The sequence below is a fragment of the Catharus ustulatus genome, chromosome 7 (assembly GCF_009819885.2).
Source record: "Catharus ustulatus isolate bCatUst1 chromosome 7, bCatUst1.pri.v2, whole genome shotgun sequence".
NCBI lineage: Eukaryota > Metazoa > Chordata > Aves > Passeriformes > Turdidae > Catharus > Catharus ustulatus.
In genome coordinates this window covers 27,324,628-27,348,667 of record NC_046227.1, presented here as the reverse complement: position 1 = coordinate 27,348,667, position 24,040 = coordinate 27,324,628, and the positions used below count along the sequence as shown (strand labels likewise).

The following is a 24,040-nucleotide window of genomic DNA, read 5'->3' as shown; positions in this document are numbered from 1 at the left end:
AGCTCTGGAAATCTTTCACCTCTCTTCATTCTAGAAATCTGTTTCAGTTTTGCTAATGGCAGTGGAGCTGTGTCCTGCTGTAGGCTGGTTACTGTCTGTACTTGTGATGATGAACCCCTTAACAGACTCCAGGCACGTTTGAAGACCAGCTAGTATTCAGCATAATCCTAGCAAGCCTTCAGCCAGACCTGACTCTTCTGAGGATGAACTGCCTGCAGCAGCAGAGTTTTACACTGCTTTAGTGCAGCTGATGCTGTGGGAAGACAAAGAAACCCTCCTTTGATGAAGACCTTCTGGAAAATAAATTGCATCCATCTAGGCAGTGCTTTCCTTATCAGCAAGGCTGGACTGAGAAGTGGTGGCACCGGCACTGTCTGAGGACAGTTAAAAGTTTCTGGATGGGGCGTGGCAGGAGTGCATCGAGTGCAGCCAGAGACACTTGGTACAGGGAGATAAGCACGGGGCTGTCCCGCCAGCTAATTAGAAAAGCATGAGTTGTCAGTCTGGAAATCTAAGATACTATCTTTGGATTAGGGGGAGGCTCAAGTACAGGGCAACACTAATTACAAATTTAAAACAATCACAGTGATGGTGTAATATTCCCTGGCACTAAAGAAACATTATTTCCTACCTGTGGATGCAGGTGAACAATGGGGAGAGCCCATCAGTCAGTTGCTTGGTGTGTGTTTCCTACAAACTCCCTTTGACTCCAGAAAAATGTTCCTTTCCTCTTCAAGTAGGACACTTGACGTTATACTTGCCACCTCCTTCTCTCAGAGTTCGGAGGAGTAGGAACACTTGGAGCTGCTTTATTCACAGCTGCGTGCACACCCGAGGGAAGAGTAGGTTGTTAGAGTGCTTGGTGATTGTAATACTTTGTAGAGGCCTGACACCAGTCCCCTCTGGGGAGGATATAGCTGTACTGGTAGAAGCAAAAATAGAGAAGTGGACAGAGGGCTGAGAGCTTCCACCCTGAAGAGCTGCAATTTGACACTGCCTTGCTGATGAGGTCTCTACTTAGTCTTTGCAGCACATGGTTTCCAGGTGCTGTTATAATAGCTCTGAATTTCTTGCCCAAGGGGGCTTGGCTGGCAAATCAAGTTATGTGTTTACACTGCCCACCATGCAGAAGTAGTGAACTACTGCAGGTTGGATGCCTGGTTGCTTTTATATTTGAAAAAATCACTCCATTTGGCTTGGGTGAAGATCTCCTGAAGGATCTAAGTTCTGTTGTTGACAGAGGTATGTCGAATATACCTTGAATTAATTTTAAACTGAAGTGTCTGTGTAATTAGATCCTGAGATTTGTGAAGAAGGAGACTTGTTGGTACAATTGTCTTGTTGTGTTATTTGTACAGCTGTTGGGCTATAACTGTGTACACACACACAAAAAAAAAGGCACCAAAGGAGTGTGGTCATGTTTACAAGTTGGTTACAAATTAATTTCAGGGACTGGAAGTTGAGAGATACCTTCAGGAAGATGACTGGAAAGAGCTGGCTATTGAGTGGTGCTGGCTGTTGCCTCCAGTGATTGTGAGAGGCAGCAAGAGGCTTGTCTCTGCCTGCTTGCATCGGGAGCAGTTGTCTGGGAAGGTTATGGACTACATTGACTTCTTGGCAAATGAAGATGATGGTGAAACATGACAAAGATGATAACCTGATGTCTAGAGCAGAATAGAGTGGAACATCATTTTTAGAGTCAAATAGTTATGCTGGAAGAACTCCCAAGGATAGGCAGGACACCAAGAAAGTAATAGTGCGTTTTTATGGGCTTCAGGTTCCCTTCCTTGCAAGGGGAAGAAGATTCAAAATTTCTTTTGAAGATAGCCTAAGATTAAAGTCTTACTTGACAATTGTAAATCATGTACTTTCTCTTAGACTGAGGGCAGTGGTGTTCTCCTAAGTGCTGAAAAAAATTGACTTAGGTACCCAGTTTAATATTGCTAGAGCATTTTAGGTAACAAGTATTTCCTTATTACTGTTTGGAATAATTTATTCTGTGTGTTGAGCCAGTTGCTTTACTGAATTGTATCAGCTTTTATGCTGTTATGATGGTAGTATCTAAGCTGAGAAACTTTGGGCTGTTTGGTCTTTGTCAGCTTTCCCCTTTACATTCATTATTTTGAGCTCCAGGGTGGATAGCTGTTGAGGGAAAATTTGCATGTTACGAAGCACATAATTTTGATGGCTTTTTGGTGAAACAAAACTTTTTTTCAGTGACAGAATTGGGGTAGCTTTTTCTCTTGGATTATTTTGCCTACATGTTGAGCCTAACCTGTCTCTTTGAGGGCAGACTGCAAGGCTTGGAGGAGGATTGGAGACAGCCCTTGTTCTGGAGCTTATACTGTCAACCCTTCTCAAAACTTGGAGGAGCTCCAAACACAGGACCTGTGCCACTGAGTTACTGATTTGGAGTTCTGCATGACTGTTCTTCTGTAAGAGGTTGTACTCAACATCCCTATCCAAAGTTGTTTATATCTTGTAACATTGGCTCCCCAAAAAGTCCAGGAACAGAAGTAGACCACTAGGGTTGAGACTGTGGTTTTGTGTCTTTCAAAACTTGTGTGGAGAGCATCTGCCCAGATGATTGCAGACTTGATGGGCTGCAGCAGCCATATGCTTCATTGTCTGGCAAGTTAGTCTTTTTTGTCAACTTGGGTCTTGTTTTTCTCAGGTGTTGTTTTTTCCACTTCCTCCTTTTGGGAAGAAGGGAGTCAACAGACTTCCTAACATGTGTAGGATAGCTTTTTTTTTTTTTTTTTAAAAGAAAAGTACTACTTAAACACCTGTTAGCTGGTAGATGCAAGCCACGTTGAGTTTTTCCTCTTGGCTTCCTATTATTGTTTTCCTCAGGATTTAAAGATGTTTCTGGCTCTTCTTTCCTGTATGCATATGATAGTGGTGCCATAATATATACTGGATCTTCTTTAGGCTACAGTCCTCAAGGTTGTGAACTAATTTGTCTGTAGTGCACCATGATTTTTATCCTGTGCCTTCCAAAGCAAGAAAAGTGGAGAGAAATTTATTTGCATTAGTTTGCTTTAAAGATTGTTTCTGTGCTTATAGGCAGAGACTTATAAACTCTTTATTGAAAACCACATAGAAGACAGACCTGAAACTTTGAATGCTTGTTTCTCATGGCAGTATGGCCAGCTAATGGTTTCTGGATGTGTTGGGACTTGCCTCTGTGTGATGTTAATAAAAAATGGCTATTCTGTGGTAACTAGCATTCATTCACACCCTTTTGTAATCTGAATTTTCAAGTTTAAGCAGTTCTACATTTCCATTTTAAAAGCAGTTAAACTTTCTTCACTATCTATCTAGTTTAGCAGAGGAGTCCCCTTTTGAATGTGTGTGCAGCTTCTGGAGTCCAGAAACAAACTGCTCAGCTAACTTGAAGGGCTTCAGCTAGAATGTGGCAGCAGTGTTATACCAGTTCCCTGTCCCTTCTCCAGTAGCTCCGTGCTAGTGAGGTGTCCAGTGAAATGCTTCCCTGCTGTGTGCAAGTCGTTCCACTGAGTATTTAGGTGCTGCTTGTGTGTGAGACTGTCTCCCTTAAGTGGAGTGTCTGCAGCAAAGAGCAAGACCAGCCTGTGCTAGAGGGCAGGGCAGGGGCCAGTATTCAAAGCTGCAGACAGGGAGACCTGGATGAAAGCATCTTCTGTGTTTGTACTGTTGTGGAAGTGGCTCTGGTTTTGTGCCTGTGCTGCCATGGGAGTGACTGCCATGTCATGAACCATTTTGGCTGAGTATGGGAAAGCTCAGAGTGGTTCTTCCAGATGTGGTGCTAGATTGACCAAGTGAGGAACTGTAGCATCAGTAAAAACTGAAATAAAAAAGACAATACTTCCTTCTGGTTTGGAGCTTTCTTTTAGAAAGGAAGAAGGTGTTAAGAGTACTGATTGGAGGGGGTGTTGGCAATTTCAGAATTTAAAATCAAATCCCACTTGAGGCGACTTGAAACGAAATAGTGGGAATTTTATGTGTCCTTGAGATGGTTTAGCTTAGGGTTGGGGTCACAAGCAGTAATCTGTCACAGCACTAACTCAAAGCTTGAGGTGCTGTGTGTGCAGTAGCAGCCAAGGCTTCTTTGCTGCTCTGGGGATGAGGTTTTTGCTGACAAGGAGGGAGCTTAGTGTACAAACATGAGCAATCCCTTCTGGCTGAAAGTAGGATTTGCCTGGCAGTTGGTTGAGGTGAGTTCATTGGTTTACAGAACCAGTTTTGATGCCCATCAACCAGCAGGGATTTGAACTGGCTACCTGAAATGGAGGGACCTGTAGGAGACCTCTGATGACTCCTGCACAACCAGTGTGGGAAGCTGGGACACATGTGGCAATGCTTGTAGGGTTAGGGAAGCTTAAGCCCTTAGAGCTGAATCTAGATGCTGTGCTTGGTGGTGGTAAGATGTGGCCAAGGAAGATGGGGGTGAGGTAATGAACTGAATAGTCTGCTGTGCAAGGGGTGCTTTTGTTTCCAGCCTGGGATTATTGTGTGCATCTCATTTGCTGTCAGGTCCACTTTGCTTTATTAAGACCTTTGTGAAGGCCTTATTTACTCAAACAGAAGGTATTTAGATTTGCTGCCCCCAGTGCTTCCAATTAGTGAACTTGAGCCTCCAGCTTCCTTCCAGTTGTTTATTGAACCAGGTGTCTGCTGCACAACCTCTTTCCTTACTCTGAACTTGACCTGCTTTCCTCATGTTGGTGGAAAAAGTAGGGCAGATTTCCAGCTTTGGGTATTATTAGCCAGGAAACAAAAAGACACCCTGGGTTTATATCACCCACTTCCTAAAAGAGCTAACCTGTGATGAGAAGTGCTTCAGGAAGCACTATGGTGATGCCAGGAGCCCTGGTCTGTGGGAAGGTGGAGGACAGGCCCTTGGTCTGTTCACTGCATGCCTGGAGGGATTCAGCTGGCTGCAGATACAGGGACAAAAACGTCCCAATGTCCCCTAATGAAGGGGACAAAAGAGTTCCTAGGGTTCAAGAACATAATTAGAGCTCAAATGTACATGAATTTTTGTATTTTTTTTTGCATAAGCCAAAAGCTTCTGAGGTGATGCTGTGCCTCTGAGTGGCAGCAAAGTCTGGCCTGACCTTCCTTGTGTGTGACCTTTGTTGTCAGAACTGCATTTAGAGTGTGCCAGTGAGTGCTGTTTCCTGGACATGTGTAGTTGGGATGTAACAGAATTCAGCCTAGAAACAGCTTGAGCACCTAGTTTTTGAAAAGGGATCATTTTACATTCCTGGAGCCCTGTGTTAGTGCACTATCTTGCTGACCAGCTGATGACATTGATTGCTGAAGGCCAACAGTCAAAACAGGATCCAGGCCTTTTCCTGCTTTCACTTAAAGCAGATAGGCTTTCCTAGTGACCTGCCTAAGGATTTTGTCCCCACCTTTTTGGATGGGTGGTGGCAGTTGCAATAATACTGATTGTTAATCGGCTGTTGCTTTAAGCCGCAAATTTACCGTCTGTCACTAAAACTTCCAGGGAACTGATGCATAACTGCTATTGTAAAGAATAAGGTTTTTGTCCTGACCTACCTTGTTTGATTCCTTAAAATAGACCAATGCTGCTCGTATCTGACTTACACAGCTTCACAGCTGTATATGAATAACCTATTTTGTGACATGCTTTCAATCTCTTTTTTTCCTCCAGTCTTAATTTAACCTATAATACTGTTCTTTTTCATTTTTTTCAGAATGGACTGCTGAATTGGGATTTATTGCAGACTCAACTGTACAGCACTGCTCATTGCTTCATCTATTACTAGTTATTTAAATTGGACTTTTAATATCCTGCCAGCTGCTGTCCACACACACATGGTGCATTGTTGCCATTCTCAGAATTGCATCTTTGAAACCCAGGCCCTCAGTAACCTTCATCGAAGAAAGAGGCGACCTCCTGCGAACATTTGTAGAGGGAGTTTTTGGCCCTGCTGCCCTCTGACTTTCTGGCTGGTGCTGTATTTCTGAGACACTATGGAGCCCAGTATGGAGTACTGCTTAGCGCAGGTGCTGCAGAAGGATGTTGGAAAAAGACTTCAGGTTGGCCAGGAGTTGATAGATTATTTCTCAGATAAACAGAAGTCAGCTGATCTTGAACATGATCAGACTATGCTGGATAAAATGGTTGATGGACTGGCCACTTCTTGGGTAAATTCCAGCAATTATAAGGTAAGAATTTGTCATGTGGAATGTGATTACTGTCAGAAGTTTCAATGTCAAGTGCTACTTGAACTAAATGAAAGCTGTATAGTAGACATTCTATCATACTGTTCTGTAAACTGGTAATTACACTGAATCAGTGATTGTTGTTCCATATCTTGGTTGTTGATAGCTGCTGTGATATTGAGGACTCAAGGCAGTAAGAATTCAGTGAATGGTATTTTAAGCACAAGTGGATTTACATTTGGTGTTCATAGTTTGTGATATCCTGGTTTCTTTGTGTACTTTGTTAGCTGGGGGCATGCTTTGATCATGCCAGTAGTTTAGCAATGCCCATGATTTCCTGCAATACTAAGAGGTTTATCAGTTTGAAAAAAGAGCATATATAAACTGTTTAAACTCTCACTAAATCTTGCTAGACATCTTTTGCTATTTTCTGTGGGCAACATAGATCAGTTGTACTTGGCTCAAGAAAGAGAATGTGTGTGTGTGTGTCTTCTGTTGAATTTGATAGTGTTGAGATGAGTTGGTAGGACATGGAATGCCACTGCCTTGTTTTCCCTGTCATGTTACTTCATTTCACTTCAGGTTTAGTGAGGAAGTCCTACCACAACCAGGTACTGTGGGAGCAAGGATGGACTCTCAGCTGTGGCTTGGAAAACTCTTGTCCTGGTGTGTTCATGAGGCTCTCTGAAAAGTCTGATAGAGTACTGAAGTTACTGTATGGGATGTAATAATGTTCCTCTTTGATAAGTGCTGGGTACTCAGAGTGAAAGTTCCTGCAGAACTGGGCCCAGAGATGTTTAACTTGGGGTTCACACCTGTAGAAGTGAAGGAGGGAGTGGCTGTGTAGGTTGTAAGTGCTCTGGAGCTCAGCATACTCAATTAAAATTATTTTTAACAGCACTTTTATTGGGAAATGGTTGTAACATTGCAGAGTGTTCTGCATAACTGCATTTCTTTTCATTTTTGTTTGTAAGCAGCTGTTGTAGAAGCTGTTTGGCATGTAAGGAAAATGAACAAACCCAAACACTAAAAAACACAACCATCAACCACCAAAGCTAATACGGTCTCAACAGAGAATCCATTCTGGTGGAACAGATGAAGGAATTTTTAGCTTGCTGTTGAGAACAAGCAATTCTGAGAGTCGTATATATTCTTATTGTCTCTTTTCTTGCTAACTGGCTTTCTCTTCCAAACTTCTATGATTCTCAGTGGAAGAGTTACCCAAGCACAGTAAAATTGAAATTGTTACAAAATGTGCTATTTGCATGGATTTCATGAAGTGATGTGGATAACAGAGCTGTGCAATGCTTTGCAATCCCAGTACCACACTTAGTTTGCAGAATTTCTGTTAAGGTAACTTGCTCATCTGCCCAGTCTTTTTTCTGTTGAATTACACACAATAATCTCTGTGGTACTAAATTTCCAGTGCCACAAACTGATGGCACTTCTGTACTGCAGTGACTCTGTTCCAGAACTCATGCTGCTGAGCTGGCTGTTCATTAATGTGTGTGTTCTATAGATAGCATTTGCTGTGATTAATAAGTTCTAGTAAGCATAACAGAGACATGTCTCAGATGTCTGGAGGGTGTTTTCTCAGTGAATGAGTATAATAAGAGATGTGAAGCCTTGAGTGGGGGCGAGCTGGCTATGTGAAGGTCAGTGATGTGGTGAAGTCTGCTTCAGGATCCAGCCAAGGCTTAGTGCGCCTCTTATGCCAATATTTTTTTGTTTTAATGCCTGCATCTGCATTATTGTTGCCTTTTTTTCTGACTGCTTGTGGGGTAGGGGTTCGGAAGTTCAGCTTTGGTGTGAGAGAGCATGGGGGAGCTGGTGTCATCTGATCCAGTTCATGGATTAGTGTGTTAACTTCAGGAGTGAAAGGCCAAGCATCCCTGCCCTAGGATAGCCATCTGGAGAGCTAAACTGCAATGGTCTGGTCACAGTAGCAGGAGCTGAAATACTCGTAGTCTGTTTCTTTTCTCACCTCAGTCTCTTAATTTGAAAAAGTGTCAACTTAAAATTAAGATCGAGATCATCTGCATGATTTGAAATTTCCTAACACTTCAGCAATAAAGTGTGTGTTCTCAGAATAAGACTGGATGTGGATAACAAGACCCATTATACTGGGACAGCATCCAGTTGATTCATGGCTCCTGCCTGTCTAGGACTCCTAGCTAAACACTTGTGCTTATGTGTTATCACCGAGGAAACATCAGTGAACCAGGGAAGAGGCATCTCTAAGGCAAGCCAGTTTAGTTTGTGTTAAAAGGAGCTGATGATGAAATTGCACCTTTACAGGAAAGGCTCAAGCTATCTCCCTCACTGGCATACAAGTCTGACCTGTGTATGTCATGGCCATCATTAACCTTTTTAGCCTTTGCTGTTTTTCTGTACCTTGTTTCTATTTTTTCATTACTCTGCTTTGTGAAGTCCTTGACCCTAGCACCATGACCGCAGACAATGGAGTTTTCTTTTTCAGAGAGAGATTCAGAAAAAAAGAATGATGGAGGGCAAAGATGCTTTTATTGGTTGGTCCTGTCTCAAGTCTGTTAAAAACAGCATCTGTAAAGCATAGTGAGACCTAAGATGCTTCTGATAGCACTCAGTACTCTGAAAGTCTTCTCACAAATGGTCTTGTGACCTGATCACTGGTTCCTGCTTTGTAACAAGCAGCTGCCTGAAGGTGCAGAAGGTACTTGGATAGTTCAGGATGCTTTTCAAGTCAAGGAAACAAAAATGATTGCATGATACAAGGCACTGAAATCCAGTGCAAAACCATTTGCATGTTTGTGCTTACCAGGAGTGTGCTTGAACTGCGCCCAACAGCCACTGCAGGCTCAAGTTTTCTCAGCAGTACTTACAGGTGTGTAGAAGACATAAGAACGGTGCAGAGTGAAAAGATGAATGCTCTTTGAGAGCTCTTACTCTTCTTTGGAGCACAGTTGCTTAGAGCAGCCAGCCTGTGTTTGTGTGGGCACAAGGAGGTGTGGATTACACCAGTGAGGCTGGGCCGGGGAAGATATTGCAGGATGCTTTACACCAAAGAGGAATTCTGCCTCTGGTCTGTTTCTGCATTTTCTGCTTTGTTTGCTTGGTCTGTGCTGTTTCAGGGTGGTGGTTCTGCTTGACTCCTTCCCCTGCTAAGCATAAACGAGAGTTATTTTGCTGAGCTTTGAATCTCTGAGCAATAACTAAGGCCTATGAAGAGCTGTCTGTCTTAAAACACGAGGCAGAATGGTGCAGTGTTGTCAGAGGCTTCAGCATGTCCTCCCAGGTTCACAATCCTATGGCAACGGGAGGGAGCTGAAATCATCAGTAATCCCTTGGTGAACCATCTTGCTTCTGCAGTATTTAGTAATGCTGAGGTTAAGTGTGCAGGATCTCCTGGCTCCTCTGTGGCTGATGAGCCTTTCTCAGTACCCAAACCGTGATGTAAATTAAGGTGTAATGTAAAGTAATAAAATAAAGTAATAATTAAAGGATCTTAAAGTACTTTTCATCAACCTGCTCTTCCAAGAGGTGAGCTGAGAGTGTTTGGCAGTGATCTTCTCTTGCCTGCTTCTCCTCAACAGTACTGAGAGGTGAGGTCTCTTGCGCCTTACTTTTCCCTGGGATTTGTTGCCTGTCCTGGTGGAGTTGAGGTTTCCAGTGGAAATAGCCCTTGTTATTGCAGGGCTTTTTTTTTCAGACAAACGTCCAAGAGGGAACTTGAATGTTGGTGGTGATAGAGCCTTGAAGCATGTCAGGGTCCGGCATACTGAAGAGAGATTTTATTCAGTGTTTTCACGTGTTGCAGAGTGGTAGGAGAGGCCAGTTTGAAGTGAAACTGGATGGAGGTTTGGGGTAGGGAATTGGATGAAGCTTTGTATTTTTTTTGGCATGTAGTGATTTTCTGACACTGGACAGGGTTTGCTTTCCAAGGAGAGTTTCTCACCTTGCATGGAATGGGTCCCTTTGTCCCAGTGCAGCCAGGTCTGTGTGAGACTCTGTCCCAGCAGCCTGCAGGACTGGGTTTTGCCTCTGAGAGGCGAGTTAGGAACTGACATGGTTAACAGACCCCTGGGTCTGAGGACACATCCACAGCCTCCTGCTGTGCTGGTGGACTCAGTCTGTCAGGGCAGGGCTGTGTCCTGAGCTTTGTTTGTGTTCATGTATGCAGCACTTTGGATTTGATTTGTTTAGTTCCCAGCTGATTTGGATGCTGAGGGAGTCATCGTGCTCTTTAAAGTAAAATGTAAGATGTTAACGAGAATTTTTTTGATATGGTGAAATATTGCACGGATATTTTATTTCCCCTGACAAAATTCGTGTTCCTAATGGCGTTAGAGGAAGCAACCTTCCATTCTGATCTGTTCCTGAGTATCAAGCATTACAAGAGCATGTTTCACTGAGCTGAAGAGAAATAAAACTTACATAAATTAGCTTGCTTTCTTAAGCTGTGTATCGAATAATTTTTTTTTGCTTACTAATTGAGGGGTAGAACAGATGGTGCAGGCTTAGTTTAAAGTGACATCCATTAGAGTTACTTAAGCTGATGAATGGTTGTTCACTATAAGCATGCATTTGTTCTTTATACCGTGTTTATTTTGGTTGAAATTCGGTAGAAGAAATCCTGATTTAAGACATAATTATCATGCATGGTTATGGGTTGATATGATAATTTGGTGAGTGTGTTTTGTTGAGTATTTAATGCATGGAGGGAAAGGACTTCACCATCTGTGGAAGAAAGACTCTTAAAGGGTTTCTAAGCAGCTGCTGTTAGCTGCTGAATTTTGAGCTGCTGGGGGTTCATGGAGCTCAGTAATGTATACATTCAGCTGCAACTTTTATCCCTCTTCACCATCAAGCTAATAACCATGAATTAAATAGTTTTGATGCACAATAGATATGGGAAAGGGACTGTGGAGGAAAAGTGATCTTGAGACCTGGACTTGAGAGTAGAGCCCATTCCATGACTTCCCTTGTTGGGGAGAAGAGCTACCTTAGGAAGGGCTGAAGACTCATTTGGTTTGAACTGCATTTGTAGAGTGTGCCCAGTCCTTATTTTTAGGCTTCTCTGTGGCATGCTCCTAATAGGTGGATTTTCCTGCCTTAAACTTACGGAAGAGCAGAGTTTTGGCTCCAGGATATCCAGTTTCCTGTAGGTATTGATGTTAATTCCCAGTCCAGCTGATCAGTTGTTTTTTCTCTGGCTCTAGTACCTTCCCAACACTTAACTGCTCTGTGTGGTGATTTGATTGGATTGTGGTGCAGCTCTCACCTCTGTGGTATCAGCAGTGTGGGGAGTGGCACAGAGGGTGCAGTGCAGAGTAGAAGATTGTAGCAGCTGGTATATTAAATTCAGTGCTAGTTTTCAGACCTTTGGATTCAGGGTAGGGGAAAAACTACCTGCTTTAGCAAGCCAGCATTTAGAATTTCCACGTGGCTTTTTATTTGTACTTAAAAGGTAATAATGACTGGTGTAGTAGGAGGAATTGTCCTTTTCTGGCTGCAGTAGGAAGAACTCTAGCAGAGCAGTAATACTTTCTTGTTTAATGCACAAAGCTTGGTGTGCTACTGGTTGCATAAAGCAAGTTTGTGAGCCTGAGTGTACCAAAGAACAGTATTTCCGTTGTTTACCAAGGTATTGCCAAATCAAATACAAATTATGAGAACCTACAGGGTCCCAAGGGAGTGTGCAGAGTGGAGACAGAGTGTTGAAATAATTAGGACAAAAGTTCTTTTCCACAGTGGCACATTCAAGGTCTAACCTCTTTCCCACTGGCTTTAGAGCTCAATATCCAAAGCTCATTCATGAAATGGAGGGGAAAATAACCCCATCCCTGAGAAAAAAGGTAGCTTTTGCAAACCAAAGTATATTTCTTTTGAGTCACCTGTTCCAGAAATAGTTGGAGCCTGGAGCAGAGTCCTCAGGTGTCCCAGAAGTGTCTGCAACACAGCAGCCGTACAAACCATAAGGACATGCTTTAAACCAACCGAGAGTTTGACATTCACTAAAACCCCTCCAACTGTTTTAATCTCTTGTTTTCACCAAAGCAGCCTGAGTCTAATTGCAACACTTACATGTCTTTTAATTAAATGACAGTTTGATATCCTGTCTCTTGCTGGCCCATAGTGCATGGTGAGAAATAAATGGAAATGTGGGATACAAAGTAGAACTCTCCCTTGCGTATCACTATTGCTTGTTGAGATTTGATTCCCTGGTTTTGTTTGCTGACCAAATTAAGTTCCCATAGGATTTTAGTGCAAAAGATGTCTGGGGCTATTTTTTTTGTTTGTTTGCTGTGTTGTTTTTGTTTTTTTTAATTTTTATGTGCATGTGGTTTTGTTGGGTTTTTTTGGTGTGTATTTTTTGGGGGGGGGTGGTTTTTTGTGTGTGTTTGGGTGTTTTTATTACATTTTTGTTTTGTTAGATATGTTTTCTCTTGGGTGTTTGGTAGAGTGACTGCTTCAGCATTGGCAAGGCCAAGAGGCTTTCATTTGGGACTCTGAGTCTGGGTCAACACACAACAGACTGAACCATTGTGGTTACTAAATTGAGAGGATAAAGCTATTCCTTTAATGTTGGTGTAGTGTTTCATTTGCAGCACTTCAGTGCTTGTCACCAGGGTTTATTAGAGGTCTAACAGAGTTAGCCAGCTCTCAGAAAACCTTGGTGTGTATTGCTGCACTGCAGGCTAAGGGTCACAGCTGATGACTTGGTGGAAAAGGCAGATTATTGGGGATTTATTTTCATGGGATAAAGGTGCACTAATGCTATTGTAGAGTGCCTTATTGGGCCCTTCTGTGGTATGTATTGTACAGTTCTAGTTGCCTGTCTGCAAGGAAGGAATTCAAGCTGGAACAGGTGCAGGGAAGGGCTAGTGGGATGTTTAGGGTATTGGAGAGCCTGCCTAACCAGAGGAGACTAAGAGGTTTGGCTTGTTTAGTTTACAGTATGAAGGCTGGCAGGGAATATGATTGCTGTCTATAAATACATCAGAGGAGTGACCGTCAGGGAGGGGAAAGAACTCTTAGATTTAAAGGGCAAGGTTAGCACAAGAACAAATGGGTATAAACTGGCTGTGAATAAATTTAGGCTGCATGTCAGATGAAAGTTGCCTACAGAAAGAATATTGGAAAACTCCTGGAGATTAATAGATAAGGACAAGACATTTGATTTTAGGATAGATGTTGTGATGATTTTGAATTGTTTCTGTACAGTGTAGTAACAGGATTATGCACAGTGATAGGGCAATTTTGTTTCAGTCCTCTGTGTGGTAGAATAGATATGATACTGCTTGAGCACTTTAAATAAAATATTTTGAGCAGTTTAGGTCCTCAGAAATCCCAAAGTGACTTACAGAGACTGTTCATATTGTGCATGTTACCTCTGGAGTAAAATTAGCAGCCATTTATATGCATATGGGACCCATCTCCCTTCATGTTTAGTAGCTAGCAGGGTGAGTGGGAGTGAATCCTCACTTTCCCTGACATGACCTGAATGGAAGGTTAGAGTCAGTGCTGGATATACCAGCACCTTGATTTTTTTGATAGTCTCTAAATCGTTCAGTGGAGTTTTGTTGCCCTCCTAATGCTGATAGAGATATTCATCAGCCCCCAGGTTTTTCCCACAGCACCAGCGTGTTGGCTTCTCCACTGAAAGTGTGCACATTCTTCCATGTCTTCTTTGTGGGATGTTCCTTGAAGCTGTCTTAAAAGCCATCCTGTTCTCACCCTTTGAACTTCCATGTGAAAAAATTGTCTACTGAAAGTCCACTGTCAGTGGGCTCTAGTTGCCTCTGACTTGGTCTAGTTTTGATTAAAAACAGGGAAACCTCATTTCCTTTGCCTTTTTTTTTTATTTGCTGGTATCTCATGCTTTGGTTTTCTTCATGCTGAGGTCTGTGTTTCAGTGGAATCTCTTGGTTACTGTATTTTTAAGTGCATATAATCTTTGGTATCTCTGTTTTCCCCACCCTATTAGGTTGAAGTTTGCTAAAATTGACTAACGAATTCATAAATTGCAGAGAAAAAATAATAGACTGTTGATATAACATTAATCTAATGATCTCTTCCTTAAAAATAGGAGTGAAAAATACCTGATAATGCTCTTTTTAAACATTCCAGTGTGCTCTTAGCAATAAGTGCACCTATGGGTTTTTTTGGAAGACCAGCCCATGGGACTAGGTAGTCTGCTGCAGGGTTACCTTGGTGTTTCAGATATGCATTTCTGGCAGCCCTCCTTTTTCAGCAGGTGCATTTTGGAACAGGAAAGTAGCATTAGCTATATGGCAGTTGGATCAGCCCTTAGGATCACTGGGTAATCCTGGTTGCATGGTGGGACTCACCATATTACTGTACACTGTCAAGGCTCTAAAACCACTTGTTTTTTAGCAAAATTTATTAGCTGATAAGTGCTAAGTGTCCCAGTGTTACAGGGGCTTACATGTATTGACTCCCATGCAAATGTTTTTGGGATGCCAGTGATGCCAGCAGTTCTGTGTGGTGCCTCTGAGTCACCCAGGGTACCAGTGACAGCTTAACTGAGGCTGAGCACAGTCAGCTTGCCTTGCTGGGAGCTGATGGCTGGAGCTGTGCTTTGTGTCAGTCTGTATGAAGCTGGATCATGTAATTGTATCCTGTGTGTTGTCTGGTCTGTGGCCATATCATTAAATGCAGGAGGGAACACAGTGGAGACATGTAGTCTCTGAATCTCTGAATTTCTCCAAATAAATGTTGCCTCCCACAAATCATTCATTACTTTCTTTCTAGATGAGATCTCTATTTTTTTTAATTAGGCAAAGCCTACTGAGTTCTTCATTTGTGCTAAACATGGAACTTTAAAACAAAGCAACATTTGAGTTCAAGAATTGGAGCAAAGACTTGCAGTTATCAGACCATGGAGGGCCTGATATTTTTTTACAGTGTGACTGGGATTTTGGCCAGAGGAAAGAATGTGTAGGATTGAATCTGCATTAAGTGTGAGAAAATTGTTGTGGCTACTAATGCTTTTTCATCTCCAAAAGTAACCTCCTGGAGAGGAGTTTGTAGAAGTGATGAAAAAATGCACAGTAGAGCCCCATTCTGACATAGAACCACAGAATGACTTGGGTTAGACAGGACCTTAAACATCTCTGGTTCCAACCCCCCCCTGCCACTGGATGGGGCACCTTCCACTAGACCAGGGTGCTCAAAGCCTCATCCAGCCTGGCCATGCCCTTCATGTGGCAGCTCTGCTCCTACAGGCAGGACATGCACACAAGAACAAAGGCTGGCAAGATTTCTTTGGGATTTGGAAGCGTTATGAGGTGAACTGTGGTGGTACCACCTTGCCAGTGTTGAGAGTGCACCAGTCAGCCCATAGTTGAGAACCTGGTAACAGCAAATGGGAAACCTAAAGTTGCTTCAGTTCAGTGTGTTATGAAATTACATTGTCTGAGTAGTATCTGCATTTACTGTGAAATGTATATTAGGAATCAACTCTTTGTGCTAATTTCCTTTGTGTCTGTTAGAGCTATACTCCATTAAAAGACAGTGAGTTTGCCTTGTATTGCCATGACTCTCCATTTGACTAATATCAAGTGACATAGTTGTGTTGGGTCTAATTGGAAATCCTGCAGCAAATGGAGGCATCAGCGCTTGTGCAGTGACATGGAACAAACATTTGCTTTTAACAGTTTGGGAGGGCTTCATCTCTCACTGTTGGGAGCTTAAATAAAGGGTCGCCGCTCGTTCAGTGTGGTGGACATTACAGGCTTTTACTGATATACACCCATCACCAGAGCTGTCTGAGGGAGCCAGACCTGTTAATAGTCCAATTTCTGTAGTGGCTCTGTAGAGACAGCTTTAGCTTTCACATTGAAAAAAAAGTGCACCTGAGTTTTGGAGGGAATTTTGTTTGCTCATAGCTCATGGAGCCCATCCTGATGCACCAAATTGACCCAAAACTCCTCGATAAACTGTGTGTTTGTGTGTGCTCTCATCTGTTTGGAGTGCTGTGGACAGAATGATCCTTGTGCAAATACTGCAGTACACTCCTCCTTTTGTAAATCAACCCCTTGGAGAAGGCAGTTGTGTGCCTTGATGACCTGAGCTGCTCAGAGGGACGCTGCAGCGTTGTGTCCTGGGGCAGGAAGGTGCCATGGCTGTGCTGCTGTTGTGTGCATGGCTGAACTGCTTGACCTCCAAAAGGAATTTCTCACGCAATGATTGGATGTGGTATGGAAAGCTGAAACTGCACACAGGCTTTAGGAGGTGCATGCTCTTACAGATGGGAATATTTTGTCTTGTCTGGCTAGAGCTTTTCTTCCAGGCTTGTATGGGTGGCTTTCCTGATTTTCCTGTCTCCCTCTTCTGCTTTCTTTCCCTTTAGGTCTTTGGGAAGCTGTAACCTCCATAATGTTGCTGGAATGTGAATAAGTTATGTGAGTAGGTCTGCTTGTAGGACTACTAGCTTCAGTCCCCATCAAGAACTGAACTTTCTTGTTGCCTTCAAAGAGCTCTGCTACTTTCTTCATGTTGGTCAGGTCCCATTCTCTCCTTGCAGTTTCATCTGTTTCCTTCTGGAATTTCCTGTTCTATAAGCCTGCCAAAATTTAGTTGATGAGAAGGTTTCCTAAGCAGGAGGGCATGTGTGGAGAAAACTGCTGTGAGAAGTTGCACCTAGAGGTGGTGTGATGGGAGCTGGTACTTCAGGTGGATGGGGAGGCAGGAGCTTAGACCAAATGACAGTGCTTTGAAGGTGGAGATCTGAAACTTCAATTTGCAGAACAGCTAGAGAGAGAGAGTAGTGTGAAAAGAAGGGTCATCCATGAAAAAAGGTGTCTGTAAGATAATTCCCTTACCAGAGCAGTGACACAAATGGGGCATAAATTTGGGAAAGTGGGAAAGGTGGAGGCTATGTAATAGCAGAAAGGTGAGCTGCTGAGAGCCATTGTGAGAACTTCAAGCTGTTTAATACAGATGAGGTGGGCTGGATTTTAGGTTGCATGAAATACTGCAATAATGAACTCGAACAGTATCTTTCAGGTATCTGTCAGGAAGAGATCTTAAATTGAGTACTAGGTACTAACATGGTCTTTTCTCATCTGTTAATCCTTCCTTGTGCTATCTCTGAGGTATCTGGGGCTGATGCTAGTTGTTGGCTCTCTGATAGGCATTTCTGAGTCTTCTCGTGGCCATTTTCAGGAGGAAGTAGTGCATGAGAATTGTAGCAGTGTGCTGAAGCTGGACAGTTGGTGACTTTTCTAGGTGGTAGCTCTATTACAAAACTAAGTCATGTGAAAGCTGGTGTGAGGGTGGCTTGCTGGCTTTTTGCTCTGTGGAAAGCAGATTTCTTGTGACATACTAGTGAAGTTGTTTAGGTCACGTGGGTTCCATGGACTCCCCAGTTCTTTCAGATAATGTAAAGGAGGGAAATAAGGTGAAGTTGATTTAGACAGGAGAGGCAGGATGGATTGCTGGAATATGTGCTTTTTACTCTGTGTGGGTACTCCAGACTTCCATGTGGTGTTTTCTGTGTTTTAACTGGAATCCATATTTATCACAGTTGTTTTGCAGTAGTGTGTTTTATGATGATTCCAAGATCACTGGTCAAGCATCAATATGAGTCTGTTGGCACAAAGGATGGCTTGAGTGGTCCTGCTGTTTTCTTGTTCCCAGCCAAAGGGGCTCATTTGGTGCAGCTGCAGCCCTCAAACACTGCTGAGCAAAGGCTGTGCTTTGCATGGATGAGACACAGAGTGAGGAAGAGTGGGGAGTGCAAGTGTCCCTGTCTCCAAGAACCAGTTGTGCAGACAGGTTAAAGCTGGCAGTTCAAAAGGCTTGGATAAAGCCCTCTGGGGAATCTGAAGGTGTGCATGAGCTGGGAACTTGGAGGAGAAAGGAGCTACTGGTCTGGGAAAAGATGGAGCTGTGGGGAAAGATGAGTGTGGGATAGACTCTGCTGTCCTTGTGGGAACATATCCAGTGGTGACTCTCATGTGGCAGTCTGAGAGGGAGAGGGCAGAAGGAGAGATTCTGGTGTGTCTTTTTAAACTGGAGTAAGAGAAACACAGACAAAGAGGCAGAACTTTTAGAGGGTGTTCATCAGGGTGGGCAAAAACTTCTGAGACCTCAGGAAGATGTCCTGAGCCTGTTTGTCTTCCTTCTGTTTACTTCATGGATATCACCGTTGAAGTCTGGCATCTTCAGACTGGGAGGATGGAAATGAAATGTGCTACTGGGGGGTTGTTTTCCGGGTATCAGAGGGGGCACTGTGATAAATCAGAGCAGCAGTCCTGGAAAATGGCTCTACAGCCACACTTGGCTAAGGAACAATTAAAACAAAAATGCTCTAAAAACTGCCTTTTTCAGTCAGGAAAGGTGTGGTAGTGTTGGGACAATGGGAAGTCTGGAACTTAATTAAGAGCCAGATCCTGCTGCCACTAAAGTTGAAGAAACTCAAATTGACCCCAACTGCTGCAATGTGCCATGTGCAGGCTCTCCAGAGATGGGACATAATTTTGGATGAGTGCCATGTCTAATGTGGGGAAGATCTGTCTGCTTATTTTTCAGTTTTAGCTCTTCAAATGCTGTTAATAGCATGCCTGTGTTACTTGTGTGCATGTTAATAAGGATTAATTTATATTTGAATTTCGTTTCTTATGGAGATTATTTTCTGGGAGACATTCCTTTGAGGCTTACCTTTAATAATGGGTAATCGGAGGGGGTAACTAATCTTGTTTAGTCTTTTGTTACAGAAGTCAGAGTTTCTGATTGAAATTTATGATTTTCCACTCCCACTGTTTGAAGCTATTGAATCTATATTTCCCTGTGATAGTTTGTGATTTTAAAGCAACAACATATTGTTAGTTCTTTTTATAGTCAATTATATGTGAATTTATATCTCAAATTTTGGCTTCTGTGCTAGTTACTTTGGTATTGTGTGAATGTGGCATCTTGTAAACATGTTACTTTGTAAAAAGCTTACACAATAGATGATGGGGGAAAAAAATCTTGGGCTGTTACAGTTTTTTTGTACTGCCCTAGGAATGGATATGGGAACAACCTCAACCCTCTCTGCTTCTTCGCACTCTGGGAGGAGCGCACCAGTTTTGAAGCTGTGAGCTCTCAGCCCCATAGAATCTGGTTTATTGTTTAGGGAGCTATAAAAAGATAACTTGAAGGAGGTGAGGCTGTTTTCTGTGGGCTTCCATTTGCTCTGTAGGGATCCAGTTCCTTATTAGAAAGTATGTAGATCGCTGTATGTTTCAGAAGGCTGAAAAGTGCTGCTTGTGAATTGAGAGTGGGGAGTCCTTTTTTGGCAGATGACAAAAATGTTCTTCTGCAGTTTACTATGGTGTATACAATGTCTGTATCTATAACAAAAAATAAATTGTTGGTCAGAATTCTTAGTGCTGATTTTCTTCCTTTATTTGATTTAAAGATCTTAAATCAGGTAAAACCCCAATGCTGTTTCAGAAGAAATACTTTATTCATAGAAGATAATTAGTTTCAGTGCAGAAGGAACTGCTTGGGATTTCATGGGCTGTATTATATGGGATATCAGATTAACTGATCTAATGAGGCCCTTCTGCTTCTAAAAATCTGTTATTGGTGCAAATAATGTAGGATAAAGAGATCATGGTTTTTGCTGCCTGTATTCTTTAAAATAATGTAGCTTGATGCTAGACAGATATTGCTGTTTTCAATCATTTTTTTGTCTCTTGTTCTTGCTGTTTCCTTTGCACTTCTAAGATCAGTGACATGAGGTTCCCTCTGCTTCCAGACAATGTTTGTTTTGACATCCTGAAATCTGCTCTTGGTTATTTTGGGGGAAATCTGCAATCTCATTTGACTTGAATAGAATCATTCTAGGTATAAGCTCTGAGGAGAGCAGCTGAGTAACCAGCATTACAAGTTGGCTTGCGATTTGTAATTAAGGTTTCAGTCACGAGAGCTGTCCTTGTCCAGAACATTGGTTGCTTGGGTCATGATGGGTGATCAGTTGGGGGTTGTCATTGTGCTGAAAGGGTTACTTTACTGTTCTGTAGCAAATACAAGAGCTGAGAGTGAGGTATTTGGAAAAGCTGATCAGCAGATACTTGGTTGTCCCAACACCTGTGGTAGCATCCACATTCTTGCAAGAACTTGAGGGTATGTCCTGCTCCTCTGATGCCTGAGGCAGGGAGGGAGATGAGGATTGAACCCACTCAGAGCTGAGATTCTTTGCCACAAGCATTCTCTTTCTCACTGACAGGTTCAGTGTTTGTGGATGACATGCTTAACCTGCATATGGATATTGTTTTCATCTCTGTGGCTGTTTTGAATCTCTGCTGTTCAATGCTCATTTTTGGAACAGTTGCATACCTATGAGATGGATCTTGTTTTTTGCTTTTATCTATCATCAAAAGATTAAAAGGAAACTTGAAAAGAAGCATACGTGTTTTTATTTGATTTGCACAGCTAATTTTCTCCTTAATGCTGTGAGCTTCAACTTGCTGCTGAAAGCAAGTTTGTGCATATGCACCAGGAGTCTGCAAAGGGAGAGTCACAGGGAGATGAATGTTCAGTTCCTGGGGAGCTGTAGATTCCCTGTTTCCTTAGGCTCTTGTTAGTGGTGAGCAGTAGGTGATCTGTCTGCACTGTGGATTGTTGATCCTCATGTCAGTCTTTGACATTTCCTGGGCCAGGTGGGTCTCAGGCTGTGCTGGAGGCCCATGCTTTGTGTAGTGCCATCTTTCAGCAGGGGCCGTGTTTGTCCAGAGTATTTGGGTTGGAGCATGGATTCCTTCAGGAGACATAATTCTATTTGATGCCTGATGTCTAAAGCTTTTACTAGAACTAATCTGTATAAAACTTCCTGAAAGTCCTGCTTGTTATGAGGAGCCTCCCTGCTTCTCCCCTGATCTTGCAAGATCTGATTTAGAAATATTTAGTGCATGTTTTTTGCTACATGTACTGTAAATAGTTGGTTTGGAGTGCTCTTCTGATTGGCATAGTTAATGATATACATATCCTGAAAGTCTTTGATGCTGGATCAAAAGAAAATAACATTATTTTGGAAGAATGAGATTAATATAAATTTTTAAATTCTGTATTGCATTTCATCTGAAAGTATCTGGAATTACTTTTCAGACCAACAAAACAGCTAAATCCATCACTGAAGCCTGCTGCTCCTACCTGCCTGAACAATAGACATGGCATGAATGTGTTGCTTTCTGTCAAGGGAATTTGACTGGTTTAAATATTGATGCTATGTTCTTAGTCACCAGGCATTAAGGCAGAGATTGTATTTGGTTCCTAGTTCACAGATAAGATAGTGGGGCAGTACCACAGGGAAAATTTGGCAATGGGCTTGCAGTGTACCCTGCCTCCCTTCTGCCCACTGAATGGGAAGGAAACTGCTCTGAAGATTTAAGTGTATTTACTGCAACATTGGTAGAGGCATGAGGAGCTGTTCCTCCTCTCCTGATTGCTGCACCAGCAGGTGCATTAGGTAGCTTGGCTCTGGGGGCACTGCCCACCACAGCTCTGGCAGTCTGAGGCTTTTGCTTAGCAGACTGTTCTTGGAGCTTCCTTTGCCTGCTCTGGCGTGACTGAGCACAGAACCTGGTGTGCAGAGCTGTCCCAGGCAGAGGTACAGAGGCAGTGTTAGGAGTGTGCTTGTACCCAGCATGGTGGGAGGGAGACCTCCTCTGACTGCATGACTGAAATAGGCTGGCAGGCGAGGTGGCTCCATAGTGAAGACAAAATCCCTGGATGTTTTTCACACTCTTACTTTTCTGCCTTGTGTTTCTGTGAATCTGTAAGTCACTCCCCAAACTTTGGAGGCTGCTCCACAAATTCCTGTTGAGAAGGATTCCTCACTGTGTGGAAGAGAGTCTAGGTGAGTTGCTTGCAGCCTAGGCCCCTTCCATGTAAAAACATGATTAAACTACTGCAGGTGGGTTTTGTGTGTCAGAAGAGTACAATTCCAAGTTAAAGACCATCTGTCTGGGCTGCTGAATGGTGATCAACTGAGTGGGAGCTGAGTTTCTGCTGGTGTAAAAGTTTGCTGGGAAAGCAAGTGCCCTTGCAGGAATTAGCTCCAGGGGAAAAGGTGTTTTCTCTCTTGCTGCTATATGCAGGTGTTCTAGCTAATGCCACATGCAGATGCTTCTTGTCCCAGATTAACAGTGCTTTGTTCTCCCAGGTCTCAAGGAGATTGTTTAAAGGAGAGAGAAGTGTATTGACAGGATTCAGTTGCTGAGTCTGGTGTGTTTGCCCAGTTCCTCAAACCACCACAGTGAATTCACTTGGGAGTCAGGGGAAGGGCTTAGTTGCTGCTGAGCTGGCAGCTCTAGCAGCCAGTAATTGCAATTGTGCCTCCAGTATTTTGGGCTCTTGGGAAATGACTGGAGGGCTGAACTGTGCCATTCTCCCCTTTCCAAGCATATTGTATAGTCCGGGCTTGAAAGAAGGAAACTTATCTTGCAGATCCTTGTCAGCCAACCTCTCCTGCTCCCAATCTGGCCAATGAAGGAGCTGTGTGGGTTTTGTTTGGTGCCAGGAAGAGGAGGGCAATAGTGAAGAGTGGTTAATTATGAAGAGGCTGCTATTGACACAGCTTGCAGCAAACCCTTCTCCCTCCACTGGATGGTGAGGCTGTAAAAGGTGGTGGAGATAAAAGCCAGGTTTGCAAACCACAGGTCTGCACCACAACCAAGCTCTTCTGTGTAGGGAGCCAGAATAGCAGTCCAGTGTATTTGCAGGTGGCTCATGAGATGATGCTTTAGATAGCTTGCAGACACCAGCAGAGTTTTTGGGCTTGTTTCTGCCCTGCTTGCAAGTGTTGGCAGTCAGCAAGGAGATGCATTCCCTGCCTGTAGAAGGTTGTGCTCTGCTTAAAGCTGTAAGAGAGGACATAGGTGCAGCAGCAGTGGAGAGTGCCCCGCTTGGAAGTTGCCCATTTTGTTAATCTGTGTTCAGGTGAAAGCTCTGGAGAAAATTTGTTCAAGGATTTCAGAGGTTGAATATGAATTTTTAGGAAACCCTAACTGCAATCTAGACTGTATTTTCCCTGTGGTTTTTAGGATGAATAGGCATTGCAATAATGTGATACGAGTTCTGTACATTAATGTGTAAGACTAGCCTGTTGTAACTTAAGTGTTTTGGGGTCTCTGCCTTTATGGTATTCAGGCTACCCACAGAAGGAAAAAATCTGAGATAAGGTTCTAAAATAAAGTTTCTATTTCCAGGTAACATGGACTGTTTAATATCCTCTCTTGTATGAAGAGCAGTGAGTCTGTTTGCAAGGCCTGGGAGCACAAGTTGTGAACCTCACAGCTGGAGTCAGTGGAGGGGCAGGGCTTGTGCTTCATGCAGGAACTGGGCTGTTACGGACTTGGATTCAGTGTACAGCGCCCAAGCTTGTAAAGTCTTCCCTTCTTCCTCAGTCTCTTATCTGTTCTTTAGGGAAAATATTTGTGTTTATTAAATGGAGGATTCTGGCTCATTGTAGTGATTTGAAAATGGGAGTGGTGTAAAGACACCTGAGGTTGGGGAAGGATGTCTTGCTTCAGATCAGCTTGTTTCTTGCCCCTTCCAGAGCCAACAGCTAAAGATGATGTAGTGGTTTTTAACTATATGGTGGTAAGACAATGTCCATACAGTCTGGGAAATGGTGCAAATTTCTTTTTTGACACAGTTTCATGCAATTTAGTTTAAACTTCTCCCTAGTAAGTAAAAAGCTGCAAGCCTAAAGTAAATTTTCTATTGCTTTGAGAGTTCTGGAGACTTTTTACAAGGTTTAAATCACTTAGTGTGGCATAAATGAGTTTGATTTAATTGGGAAAGGGCTGGTCTGTGTGTTAGTCTGGCTTTGGTAGCAGGTCTTGCAAAGCAGCACAACTGACTCATA

General features: G+C 42.9%; 1 protein-coding gene across 30 annotated transcripts in view; it reads left to right on the top strand.

The window, feature by feature from the left end:
• The window catches only part of CLASP1 (cytoplasmic linker associated protein 1), a 170,290-nt gene that overhangs the window by 5,852 nt on the left and 140,398 nt on the right, over positions 1-24,040 (top strand). For all 30 annotated transcript variants that reach the window (XM_033065127.1, XM_033065098.1, XM_033065111.1 and 27 more), the window contains exon 2: positions 5,706-6,180. In XM_033065127.1, coding sequence (XP_032921018.1) covers positions 5,986-6,180 — 195 coding nt within the window. In that variant the 5' untranslated portion in view covers positions 5,706-5,985. The remainder of the gene's footprint in view (positions 1-5,705; positions 6,181-24,040) is intronic.